Source organism: Thalassophryne amazonica, chromosome 9, assembly GCF_902500255.1.
Source record: "Thalassophryne amazonica chromosome 9, fThaAma1.1, whole genome shotgun sequence".
NCBI lineage: Eukaryota > Metazoa > Chordata > Actinopteri > Batrachoidiformes > Batrachoididae > Thalassophryne > Thalassophryne amazonica.
In genome coordinates this window covers 47464756-47479413 of record NC_047111.1, presented here as the reverse complement: position 1 = coordinate 47479413, position 14658 = coordinate 47464756, and the positions used below count along the sequence as shown (strand labels likewise).

General features: G+C 40.5%; 1 protein-coding gene across 1 annotated transcript in view; it reads left to right on the top strand.

Annotated features, from left to right (window-relative positions):
- LOC117517091 (serine/threonine-protein kinase 32A-like) overlaps positions 1-14089 on the top strand; it is a 32547-nt gene extending 18458 nt beyond the window's left edge. Inside the window, exons 2-3 of the mRNA XM_034178003.1 lie at positions 11178-11233; positions 13732-14089. Of these exons, the coding sequence (XP_034033894.1) occupies positions 11178-11233; positions 13732-13887 (212 nt within the window). The 3' untranslated portion in view covers positions 13888-14089. The remainder of the gene's footprint in view (positions 1-11177; positions 11234-13731) is intronic.
- Positions 14090-14658: the final 569 nt, after the last annotated feature.

Sequence of the window (14658 nt, the reverse complement as noted above, 5' to 3'; positions counted from 1 at the left end):
CAACAGATATAGAAGTAAAATTTTCTTTTACTTTGAAATCTTTTTCCCCCATCCCATTTGGGTCTACAGCTTTTCAGATAAAGATTTGCAATCATTTGCTTTGAATAAAAAGTGAAGAATTAGCAATCACAAGAAACTGACTTATAAATGATTAAATATATACAGAATGTACAGAAACTTTATTTTCAGTGATTTTAGAACAAACTCCTGAATTTAAGCATGCTGTGCTGCTCACATATTCTTTTCATACACAAACACACTGTGCCAGGAATAAATGATCATTTATAAAAATGATGGTGAGTGAACAAACCATTTTGTGTTTTGTAAGCAGCTTATATCGTCCTCCTCAGCGCTGCTCCTCTTTTGGTCTCCCTCTTCTCCTCCTGCCTGGTGGCTCCATCCTCAGCATCCTTCTCCCTATATACCCTGGGTCCCTCCTGTGCACATGTCCAAACCATCTCAATCTCGCCTCTCTGACTTTGTCTCCAAACCGTCCCACCTGAGCTGTCCCTCTGATATGTTCATTCCTAATCTTGTCCATTCTCGTCACTCCCAAAGAGAATCTCAACATCTTCAGCTCTGCCACCTCCAGCTCTGCCTCCTGTCTTTTTGTTAGTGGCAACGTCTCTAAACCATACAACATAGCTGGTCTCACAACTGTCTTGTAAACTTTCCCCTTCACTCTTGCTGATATTCTTCGGTCACAAATCACTCCTGCCACCTTTCTCCACCGACTCCACCCTGCCTGCACTCTCTTCTTCACCTCTCTGCCAGACGCTCCATTATTTTGAACAGTTGACCCCAAATATTTAAACTCATCTACTTTCACCACTTCTACTCCTTGTAACTGCACTATTCCACTGGGCTCCCTCACATTCACACACATGTACTCAGTCTTGCTCCTACTGACTTTCATTCCCCTGCTCTCCAGAGCATATCTCCACCTCTCCAGACTAGACTCAACTTGCTCTGTACTCTCACTACAGATCACAATGTCATCTGCAAACATTATAGTTCATGGGGACTCCTGTCTTATCTCATCCGTCAATCTGTCCATCGCCATTGCGAACAAGAAAGGACTCAGAGCTGATCCTTGGTGTAATCCCACCTCCACCTTGAGTCTGTCATTTCTACTGAGCATCTCACTGCTGTCACACTATTCTTGTACATGTCCTGTACTTGTCTGCCACTCCAGACTTCCTCATTCAATACTACAGCTCTTTTCTTGGCACCCTATCATAAGCTTTTTCTAAGTCCACAAACACACAATGTAACTCTTTCTGGCCTTCTCTGTATTTCTCCAACAGTATTCTCAGAGCAAACATTGCATCTGTAGTGCTCTCTCTCGGCATGAAACCAAGTTGCTGCTCACAGATCTTCACCTGTTTTCTAGGCCTAGCTTCTACTACTCTTTCCCATAATTTTATGCTGTGGCTGATCAACTTTATGCCTCTGTAGTTACTGCAGCTCTGCACATAAACCTTGTTCTTGAAAATAGGAACCACCACACTTCGTCTCCACTCCTCATTGTTTAATTTTATTAAACAATCTGGTTAGAAACTCCACTGCCATCTCTCGTAGACATTTCCATGCCTCCACTAGAATGTCATCTGGACCAACTGCCTTTCCACTCTTCATCCTGTTCATAGCAGCCCTCACTTCTTCCTTACTAACTGTACTTCCTGACTTACTCTCACCACATCATCCAGCCTTTTCTCTCGCTCATTTTCTTCATTCATCAGCTCCTCAAAATATTCCCTCCACCTTCTCAAGACACACTCCTCACTTGTCAGCACATTACCATGAGCATCTTTTACCATCCTAACCTGCTGCACATCCTTTCCAGCTCTGTCCATTTGTCTGGCCAATTGGTACAAGTCCTTTTCTCCTTCCTTACTATTCAACTTCTTGTACAGCTCGCAATATGCCTTTTCACTTCGCTTTTGCCACTTTTCTTTTCGCCTTACGCCACATCTCTTTGTACTCCTGCCTACTTTCTTCATCTTTTCAATTATCCCAAAACTTTTTCGCCAACATCTTTCTCCTTATGCTTTCCTGGACCTTTTCATTCCACCACCAAGTCTCCTTGTCTTCCTTCCACTGTCTAGATGTCAAACCCAGTACTGTCCTAACTGTCTCCCTCACCACATCTGTAGTACTTTTCCAGTTGTCCAAAATTGCTTCCCCTCCATCCAGTGCTCTCTCACCTGATTGCTAAATTTCACACAACAGTCTTCCTCCTTCAGCTTCCACCATCTAATCCTTTCTTGAGGTCTCACTCTCTTCTTCTTCTTTACCTCTAAAGTCATCCTGCAAACAACCATCCTATGCTGTCTAATGACACTCTCTCCTGCCACCACCTTACAGTCTGTGATTTCTTTTAGCTTGCACCTCCTATAAAGAATGTAGTCCACCTGTGTGCACCTTCCTCCACTCTTATATGTTACTCTGTGCTCCTCCCTTTTCTTAAAGTAGGTATTCACCACAGCCATTTCCATCCTTTTTGCAAAATTAACTGCCATCTGTCCTTCCACATTCCTGTCCTTGATACCATATCTACCCATTACTTTATCACCTCTGTTCCCTTCACCAACAGGCCCATTGAAGTCTGCTCCTATCACCACTCTTTCATGCTTGGGCACACTCTTCACCACCTCATCTAACACACTCCAGAAATCTTCTTTCTCCTTCATCTCACAACCTATCTGTGGGGCATATGCACTAATGATATTCATCATCACCCCTTCAATTTCCAACTTCACACTCATCACCCTGTCAGACACTAGCTTAACCTCCAACACACTTATAACATACTCTTCTTTTAAAATGACCCCAACACCATTTCTCTTCCTATCCTCACCATGGTACAACAACTTGAACCCACCGCCAATGCTCCTGCTCTTACTTCCTTTCCATTTGGTCTCTTGCACACACAATATGTCTACCTTTCTCCTCTCCATCATATCTGCCAGCTCTCTTCCTTTACCAGTCATACTACCAACTTTCAAAGTCCCCACTCTCATTTCCACCCTTCAAGTTTTCCTCTTCTCCCTCTGTTTGTGGAAATGTTCTCCTCCTCTTCTTCATCTTCACCCAGCAGTAGCCCAATTTCCACCGGCACCCTGTTGGGCAACAGCACCGGTGGCGGATGTTGTTAACCCAGGCCTCGACTGATCTGGTATGGAAATTCGATTCTTAGTCTATATAGTTGGGTTGGCTTGTTTTACACCTGGAAGCTCTTCCTGATGCAACCCTCCTCATTTATCCGGGCTTGGGACTGGCACTCAGAATGTACTGGCTGCACACCCCATGTGGCTGAGTTATTTTTTCTCACTAGGCTGTAAACATGATTAGTTTTTGTCTAACATTAAACATTTTAACATGGGATTCTGTGGGAATCTGTTTGCTTTTGGAGCCAGCCTCAAGGAGCCATTCAAGGAACTGCAACTTTTACCTTTTTCCAAATGGCAACATTTTTGATGGCCAGAGTATGGGGCTTCATATTAATTATTCATAGTTACCAATTTGACCTTTGCCTGTGACTTTGACTTTTTACCAGTTTTCCCTCAAAATGAAATCATTTTATCCTACAAATTCCATAAACCGCCTCCAACATAGTTTCAGAGAATTTGGCAATGCATCTAACCAGCTATACAACCACAGACCACATGTAACCACGCCAGCGTAGGTCCGCTACATTGGGTTTCTTTACCTGAGAAGTCATCTGGGACCAGCAAACCTGACTATTGATCCATTGCAGGTTACTTTGCCAGCCGAGATGTGACCAGGAATGGTTTCCAGGTCTAAAGGGTAATCACCTACTGAGCTACCTGCAAAAGTTCTTTTCAACGGACAGTTATGGCCATTTTTAACATTTTGTCCTATATGTCCCTGTGACACAGTCTCTGTGATTCTGTGTCACATCAAAAGCAGAAATTATGCAGATTCTAACCCACATCTTTACCCTTGTACATTTTTTTTAATAATTATGACCCTGCACATCAGTGAAGCGTGAGCACATATTGTTTCACTGGTGTGTGTGTGTGTGTGTGTGTGTGTGTGTGTGTGTGTGTGTGTGTGTGTGTGTGTGTGTGTCTAGAAAACATTAATCAAAAATGGCTGGATGGAGTTCCTTCAACCCTGTTGGGAATATTACTTGGATAGATATCTCGAGGTGGTGAGATTTTGCAATAGTCTGGTCAAAGGTGAGAGAATTCAAGGTCAGGGAAAAAATGGCCTGAAGAACACCTTTACACACACACACACACACACACACACACACACACACACACATATATATATATATATATATATATATATATATATATATATATATATATATATATATATATATATATATATATATATATATATGTGTGTGTGTGTGTGTGTGTGTATTTCAACAATCAAGATGCTGAGATGAATAATCAAAAGTATGTATTCATTAGCAAAATATTTGCAATTGATTGGTATGAATGACTTCAATATTACGTTACACATAAGTTATATAATGAAGTTGTACATCATCATGAAACACCATGTCATGATCTGCAGAGTGCACAGGGTATGTGTCAGCTCTTTGCTGCCTTTCATTTACCATCTATGTCATTTCTGCTTTCATCTGCAGCTACATCTAATCCTGAAAATAAAATAAAAAAATAGGTGATGTCCTCATGCCTACAAATCTGTATGAAATAATCCAGATTAACAGACTCATCTCTGTCTGTTTGGTTGAGATTTCCACAGTTGAGATAGTGTTGATGAACTCCGCTAAGGTGTGACACTCTGTAGTTGTTGGTTGTGCTTGTTTTCACGTTCGGCTATTCAAGCCTCTTTGATGGCAGCTTTGCTCAATACATCTCAAAACAAAATCTCAATCAATCAATCAATCAATCAACTTTTTTCTTGTATAGCGCCAAATCACAACAAACAGTTGCCCCAAGGCGCTCCACATTGCAAGGCAAGGCCATACAATAATTATGAAACACAGTCTACATCTAAAGCAACATAACCAAGGGATGGTCCAGGGTCACCCGATCCAGCCCTAACTATAAGCCTTAGCGAAAAGGAAAGTTTTAAGCCTAATCTTAAAAGTAGAGAGGGTATCTGTCTCCCTGATCTGAATTGGGAGCTGGTTCCACAGGAGAGGAGCCTGAAAGCTGAAGGCTCTGCCTCCCATTCTACTCTTACAAACCCTAGGAACTACAAGTAAGCCCGCAGTCTGAGAGCGAAGCGCTCTAATGGGGTAATATGGTACTACAAGGTCCCTAAGATAAGATGGGACCTGATTATTCAAAACCTTATAAGTAAGAAGAAGAATTTTAAATTCTATTCTAGCATTAACAGGAAGCCAATGAAGGGAGGCCAACACGGGTGAGATATGCTCTCTCCTGCTAGTCCCCGTCAGTACTCTAGCTGCAGCATTCTGAACCAACTGAAGGCTTTTTAGGGAACTTTTAGGACAACCTGATAATAATGAATTACAATAGTCCAGCCTAGAGGAAATAAATGCATGAATTAGTTTTTCAGCATCACTCTGAGACAAGACCTTTCTGATTTTAGAGATATTGCGTAAATGCAAAAAGGCAGTCCTACATATTTGTTTAATATGCGCTTTGAATGACATATCCTGATCAAAAATAACTCCAAGATTTCTCACAGTATTACTAGAGATCAGGGAAATGCCATCCAGAGTAACGATCTGGTTAGACACCATGCTTCTAAGATTTGTGGGGCCAAGTACAATAACTTCAGTTTTATCTGAGTTTAAAAGCAGGAAATTAGAGGTCATCCATGTCTTTATGTCTGTAAGACAATCCTGCAGTTTAGCTAATTGGTGCGTATCCTCTGGCTTCATGGATAGATAAAGCTGGGTATCATCTGCGTAACAATGAAAATTTAAGCAATACCGTCTAATAATACTGCCCAAGGGAAGCATGTATAAAGTGAATAAAATTGGTCCTAGCACAGAACCTTGTGGAACTCCATAATTAACTTTAGTCTGTGAAGAAGATTCCCCATTTACATGAACAAACTGTAATCTATTAGACAAATATGATTCAAACCACCGCAGCGCAGTGTCTTTAATACCTATGACATGCTCTAATCTCTGTAATAAAATTTTATGGTCAACAGTATCAAAAGCAGCACTGAGGTCCAACAGAACAAGCACAGAGATAAGTCCACTGTCCGAAGCCATAAGAAGATCATTTGTAACCTTCACTAATGCTGTTTCTGTACTATGATGAATTCTAAAACCTGACTGAAACTCTTCAAATAGACCATTCCTCTGCAGGTGATCAGTTAGCTGTTTTACAACTACCCTCTCAAGAATCTTTGAGAGAAAAGGAAGGTTGGAGATTGGCCTATAATTAGCTAAGATAGCTGGGTCAAGTGATGGCTTTTTAAGTAATGGTTTAATTACTGCCACCTTAAAGGCCTGTGGTACATAACCAACTAACAAAGATAGATTGATCATATTTAAGATTGAAGCATTAAATAATGGTAGGACTTCCTTGAGCAGCCTGGCAGGAATGGGGTCTAATAAGCATGTTGATGGTTTGGATGAAGTAACTAATGAAAATAACTCAGACAGAACAATCGGAGAGAAAGAGTCTAACCAAATACCGGCATCACTGAAAGCAGCCAAAGATAACGATACATCTTTGGGATGGTTATGAGTAATTTTTTCTCTAATAGTCAAAATTTTGTTAGCAAAGAAAGTCATGAAGTCATTACTAGTTAAAGTTAATGGAATACTCAGCTCAATAGAGCTCTGACTCTTTGTCAGCCTGGCTACAGTGCTGAAAAGAAACCTGGGGTTGTTCTTATTTTCTTCAATTAGTGATGAGTAGAAAGATGTCCTAGCTTCACGAAGGGCTTTCTTATAGAGCAACAAACTCTTTTTCCAGGCTAAGTGAAGATCTTCTAAATTAGTGAGACGCCATTTCCTCTCCAACTTACGGGTTATCAGCTTTAAGCTACGAGTTTGTGAGTTATACCACGGAGTCAGACACTTCTGATTTAAAGCTCTCTTTTTCAGAGGAGCTACAGCATCCAAAGTTGTCTTCAATGAGGATGTAAAACTATTGACAAGATACTCTAACTCCCTTACAGAGTTTAGGTAGCTACTCTGCTCTGTGTTGGTATATGACATTAGAGAACATAAAGAAGGAATCATATCCTTAAACCTAGTTACAGCGCTTTCTGAAAGACTTCTAGTGTAATGAAACTTATTCCCCACTGCAGGATAGTCCATCAGGGTAAATGTAAATGTTATTAAAAAATGATCAGACAAAAGGGAGTTTTCAGGGAATACTGTTAAGTCTTCTATTTCCATACCATAAGTCAGAACAAGATCTAAAATATGATTAAAGTGGTGGGTGGACTCATTTACTTTTTGAGCAAAGCCGATAGAGTCTAATAATAGATTAAATGCAGTGTTGAGGCTGTCATTCTCAGCATCTGTGTGGATGTTAAAATCGCCCACTATAATTATCTTATCTGAGCTAAGCACTAAGTCAGACAAAAGGTCTGAAAATTCACAGAGAAACTCACAGTAACGACCAGGTGGACGATAGATAATAACAAATAAAACTGGTTTTTGGGACTTCCAATTTGGATGGACAAGACTAAGAGACAAGCTTTCAAATGAATTAAAGCTCTGTCTAGGTTTTTGATTAATTAATAAGCTGGAATGGAAGATTGCTGCTAATCCTCCGCCCCGGCCCGTGCTACGAGCATTCTGACAGTTAGTGTGACTCGGGGGTGTTGACTCATTTAAACTAACATATTCATCCTGCTGTAACCAAGTTTCTGTTAGGCAGAATAAATCAATACGTTGATCAATTATTATATCATTTACCAACAGGGACTTAGAAGAAAGAGACCTAATGTTTAATAGACCACATTTAACTGTTTTAGTCTGTGGTGCAATTGAAGGTGCTATATTATTTTTTCTTTTTGAATTTTTATGCTTAAATAGATTTTTGCTAGTTATTGGTGGTCTGGGAGCAGGCACCGTCTCTACGGGGATGGGGTAATAGGGGGATGGCAGGGGGAGAGAAGCTGCAGAGAGGTGTATAAGACCACAGCTCTGCCTCCTGGTCCCAACGCTAGACAGTCACAGTTTGGAGGATCCCAAAAAATTGGCCAGATTTCTAGAAATGAGAGCTGCTCCCTCTAAAGTGGGATGGATGCCGTCTCTCCTAACAAGACCAGGTTTTCCCCAGAAGCTTTGCCAATTATCAATGAAGCCCACCTCATTTTTTGGACACCACTCAGACAGCCAGCAATTCAAGGAGAACATGCGGCTAAACATGTCACTCCCGGTCTGATTGGGGAGGGGCCCAGAGAAAACAACAGAGTCCGACATTGTTTTTGCAAAGTTACACACCGATTAAATGTTAATTTTAGTGACCTCCGATTGGCGTAACCGAGTGTCATTACTGCCGACGTGAATTACAATCTTACCAAATTTACGCTTAGCCTTAGCCAGCAATTTCAAATGTCCTTCGATGTCGCCTGCTCTGGCCCCCGGAAGACAATTGACAATGGTTGCTGGTGTCGCTAACTTCACATTTCTCAAAACAGAGTCGCCAATAACCAGAGTTTGATCCTCGGCGAGTGTATCGTCGAGTGGGGAAAAACGGTTAGAGATGTGAACGGGTTGACGGTGTAAATCTCACAGTGAGATTAACTGAACACAACCAGTACATTTGTACTGAAGTCATTTCTTTAAAAAGTGGTTTATACCACTTCGTCTCCATGACATTTTTTATGATTAATCCTCACTGGGGTACGCGGCACTGCCTGGGTTGACCTGTTTTAGACATAAGCCAAATGCCAATCATTTTAATCAAAACAATTGCCCAACATTTGTTTTTGTAATGCTGATGTCATAAATATAACAGTTAATGGTCTAAAGTTTGTCCAGCAGAACTATAAGAGGTGGACTCCCCAAACTAAGTGGAAATACTTGGTTAAAAGACAAACACATTTGAAGTCCTTTGAATGAAACACATTTGAAGTCCAAAACTTTGTTTTGCAATCAAATTTATAACAAAATTACACACAAAAGGCAGGTAACAGTAAATGTAAATATCAATGAATCAAAATTGAGGTAGTGGTGTATTTCACTGTTTTTACATTGCATTTTTACAAACATAAAATAAATGTATTCAGACAGGAAGGCAAACTGGGTTGAGAACATAAAGTAGCTGAAAAAAGGATTAAATAAACATACTTGGACAACACATATACAGGGCTGGAAATTTGAATCTGCCTGGTCATACCCACAGACTCAGCCTAAGCATATTGTTGTTTTGCTGAGTGTGCTGTAGAAAGGGATTAAATAAACAGAGATGGCCAACACATATACAGGGATGGACATTTGAATCTGCCTGGTCATACCTACAGCCGGCTATTTTGGGGGTAACTTTCAGTTCAACTTTTAAAGAAAATGGTACCAGTTTGTTCCCCATGTCATGAGGATTCGGAATATATATATAGTTTGTAGGGCTACATATTATAGTTTGGGAGTTTATCCCGGACAGAGAGAAAGACAGACAGAAGTGGCAGCATGAAAAGCACATGGTACAACATTGTATGGTCTTACATAAATGGCTATTTTGGGGGTAATTTTCAGTTGAACTTTTAAAAAAATTGTACCAGTTTGTTCCCCATGTCATGAGGATTCGGAATGTATATAGTTTTTACGGCTACATATTATAGTTTGGGAGTTTATCCCGGACAGATATGGTCTTACATAAATGGCTACTTTGGGGGTAATTTTCAGTTAAACTTTTAAAAAAGTGGTACCAGTTTGTTCCCCATGTCAAGAGGATTCAGAATATATATAGTTTTTAGGGCTACATATTATAGTTTGGGAGTTTATCCCAGACAGACAAACAGACAGATAGCCCTTTATGTATATAGATTGCACAGCAGTACATTTTGGATCCATATAATGGCAGATGTTGACAAAATGTAATTTTGTTCTTGTGAAGCTGTGTCACGATGTTGATAGTAATAATTATGCTATTTCGTTCAAAGTATGATGCGTAGGATTTAGTGGCATTTATTTGCAGAAATGTAATATAGCATCCATAACCATCTATTTATTAACAAATAATGGCAACAATGAATCAATTTGTTTTCATAACCTTGGAATGAGTCCTTCGTATCTACATGGGACTGAGACTCTCATGAAGGCTGCCATGTTGGACTGCCATTGATACAGTAGCTCAAAGCAATATACTTCCTCTGCCTTTCATATTATCACAGGGAACATGAATCCGTTATGTTCAGTTCTGCAACAGTTCAAACAACAGGTTAAGGATACAAAATACAAGGGGGCAGCAGTCAAATGTAACAACTTTATTAATGAAATGCTGAGCTCTAGTGGAGACATGGGAGGAAGGGACAGCATTGGGTACTGGTAGTGCGTTGTGAGGATCGCCGATGCCAGGTGGACAACTGGGTGGAAGCTGTGGCAGCAGGTTGATTGACACCATCCTGTCTAGTGACACCATCAAGTGGGAAGCTTCAAAGAGACAGGGATAAACCTGAAGAGATATCTGAAAACACAAAGGACTTCTAGAGGTATCGCGTGGTAGTCCGGGGAATAAGTAGCCTGGTAATTGAGGTGCAGGTGGGACAGCTACCACAGGTATCCATAACCAGCAGTCCACAGTGCCAATGGTAGGAGCAGAGGAGGGGAGAGAGAGAGAGACAGCACCAAAACACATAGGAACACAACATAATCCCTGTCGCCAAAGAAGAGAAAACATGAAGTAAAACAAAATCATGACCAGTGATGGCATAATGCAACCTCATCACTAGATGACACAAAATACAACAAATTGTAGCTTGAAAAAAATAGAACGCAATGCTAAAATACCCTGAGCATAACAATAGGTGTCCTTTTGTGCCCTTTTGACCTTTGAAATAGGTCAATATTCGTCATCTTTGAACTTGTCCAAGGTCTGTGTTCCACGAATGTTCCCTGTGAATTTGCAGACCCTGGTAGTAATAGGACTGGACTTATGCTGAGCACAGACAGATGGACTGATAGATGGACGGATTGCAATACCGATGGCCATATTTTGGCCTCAGGTAATAAATGTAAATAATATATTGTGTTTTTTTAAACTTATTCTTTTTTCTTTCCTCCACAGTCAATTTTGACCACTTCCAGATCCTGAGGGCTATAGGAAAAGGGAGCTTTGGCAAAGTAAGTTATGGTGTGAGAAAAATGTTGTTTCTAGGCTCTGAAATAGGCTAGGCATGTACCCTGTAAAATGCAGTGAGTACATATAGTGCAGCAGATAACAGAATATTTGCAGAGGAATCCTTCAAATCCGGTTACAAGCACCAAAGTTTGACTGTACGAGGTCTGTCAATAAAGTAACGGCCCTTTTTATTTTTTTCAAAAACTATATGGATTTCATTCATATGTTTTTACGTCAGACATGCTTGAACCCTCGTGCGCATGCGTGAGTTTTTCCACGCCTGTCGGTGATGTCATTCGCCTGTGAGCACTCCTTGTGGGAGGAGTCGTCCAGCCCCTCGTCGGAATTCCTTTGTCTGAGAAGTTGCTGAGAGACTGGCGATTTGTTTGATCAAAATTTTTTCTAAACCTGTGAGGCACATCGAAGTGGACACGGTTTGAAAAATTAAGCTGGTTTTCGGTGAAAATTTTAACGGCTGATGAGAGATTTTGAGGTGATTCTGTCGCTTTAAGGACTTCCCACGGAGTGGGACGTCGCGCAGCGCTCTCAGGCGCCGTTGTCAACCTGTTTCAAGCTGAAAACCTCCACATTTCAGGCTCTATTGATCCAGGACGTCGTGAGAGAACAGAGAAGTTTCAGAAGAAGTCGGTTTCAGCATTTTATCCAGATATTCCACTGTTAAAGGAGATTTTTTTAATGAAAGACGTGCGGACGGATTGCAGCGTCGGCTCGCAGCTGCCGCGACACTCCGCCACAGGAAAAACACCTCTGTTGGAAGCCTTAAGGACAAGTTGGAACATGTCCAGCTGTTAAACAATTTCTCATATACTCACTCCACTGAAAGCCATCAAAAGCCGCCTGGATTTTACAAATGGTTATCAACACTGAGGTGTTTTTCCTGTGCCGCCGCACCGCGCCGGCTGCGTCCCGACGCGCGGACCCGTCCGCACGTCTTTCATCAAAAAAATCTCCTTTAACAGTGGAATATCTGGATAAAATGCTGAAACCGACTTCTTCTGAAACTTCTCTGTTCTCTCACAACATCCTGGATCAATAGAGCCTGAAATGTGGAGGTTTTCAGCTTGATTTTGCAGGTTTTCCCACCTGCAAAGAATGGAGAAGTCTGTAATTTTTTTCATAGGTATACTTCAATTGTGAGAGACAGAATCTAAAAATAAATAAATAATAAAATAAAATAAAATAAATCAGAAATTCACATTGTAGCATTTAGCATGAAATAAGTATATGATCACCTACCAACCAGCAAGAATTCTGGCTCACACAGACCTGTTAATTTTTCTTTGAGAAGCCCTCTTATTCTGCACTCTTTACCTGTATTAATTGCACCTGTTTGAACTTACTTGTATAAAAAACACCTGTTCACACACTCAATCAATCACACTATCCACCATGGCCAAGACCAAAGAGCTGTCCAAGGACACCAGGGACAAAATTGTAGACCTGCACAAGGCTGGGATGGACTACAGGACAACAGGCAAGCAGCTTGGTAGAAGACAACAACTGTTCGTGTAATTATTAGAAAATGGAAGAATCACAAGATGACTGTCAATCTTCGGTCTGAGGCTCCATGCAAGATCTCGCGTCGTGGTGTAAGGATGATTCTGAGAAAGCTCACAACTACATGTGAGAACCTGGTCAGTGACCTGAAGAGAGCTGGGACCACAGTCACAAAGATTACATGAGTAACACACTACGCTGTCATAGGTTAAAATCCTGCAGGGCAGCAAGGTCCCCCTGCTCAAGCCAGTCAAAATGGAACACTTCTAATTAATAATAATGGGTTTTAGAGAGAGGTGCAATGCGTTTCACGCCCTGAACACGTTCAGTGTGAAAAGGCCTTTAGCTTTTTTTTTCCCCCCATTATCTCACAAATTATTTAGGCAATCATTCCTAAAAAAAAAAAAGCTCATCTCTGACAGCTTTCTTCATGGCCTTGGTTTAGACAGTTCACTTTTCATCACCATGTCTTTAGTTTTCATAAAAAAAAAACCAAAAAAAAAAAAACAACAACAAAAACATGAACAATAATAAAAAATAATAAGAAATAATAATAAGAAAAACACATCTCTTGCAAAAATATCAACTTGACTCAGTGCCACCTTAAATTTTTTTTCCCCCTAAATGTGCTTTGGTTTGACCCGGGCATCATAAGAACTCCATTGATTCTTGCAACAATGAGGGAAAATTTTTAAAAAAGGACTTTTCCCCTGTTGACAGGCTGAGTGATATCCTCAACGTGTTGGCAGTGAAGTAACACGTCAGGGCTGCCCGATGATATATACATCTGTGACAGATTTTTGAGTGTTACGAGCTCACACTCAGCAATGTATGAGTCATTGTTGACACCACTGAATGCAGAAATGCACAAAATAATGACAAGAATATTTTATTGTTGGGAAGTGCACATTCATTTGTATATATACAGTATATACAGGGGCATTATGCAGTGATTGACTGAATCCTTATTTATACTTCTCAGGTGTGCATTGTGCAGAAAAAGGACACCAAGAAGATGTATGCCATGAAGTACATGAACAAGCTCAAATGTGTGGAGCGGAATGAAGTTAGGAATGTCTTGAAAGAGCTGCAGATCATGCAGAACCTTGAACATCCTTATCTGGTGAACTTCTGGTAAGTCAGCCTGTTTTTGTGCATTTGAAAATAATGCATTTGTGTTTCTCTATATGCTGGTAGATCCTGGAAAAGTGTTCACAGTCCATACATATACCTGTCTGCCACCTCCTGGACATGTCCGTGCTGCTGTAGGGAAAACTTATCACCACAAGCATGATGAAAAGTTGGAGCAGGTGTGGTTGAAGTTCCACGTTGCTTGAAATGAGCTTGTTGTCAGTTGCTTCCACAATCAAATAAATACTGAACCCAAAAGGAGACCCAGACAGAAGGCCATGTGGAAAAACAAGGTTTATTTATTTATTACCATACAAATGAATCCATGGAGAGTAGAGCCGAGAATACAGGAGAGAAACAGCTACGGAATAACCAACTGATGATCTGAAAGCAAAAAGAAGTCATACAGTGAAGTATGATGAGCGAAGTCTGGCGACGAGGTATGGGATGATACACTTGACTCCCAGTACGTATCACGATACATGGGTCCAGATACTATACGCATCATGATACTTAAGAAATGAAATTCTGCAAGTATTGCAGTTTGAAATTATATTATATTGCGAATTATTTGCTCTTTGTAAGAAAAGACCACTAAGAAATGTTAAATAATACACTTGTAAAAACTGTATAATAATAATAATAAATTTCACAATATCATATCAATTTTTCTCCCCACCCTTTCTGCCGACGTGGAGTCAAACTGACAAACCATGTCTGAAAACCAGAAACTCATATTGGTACAAATGATGCTAAAAGAGAGACAGAATTCAAATTC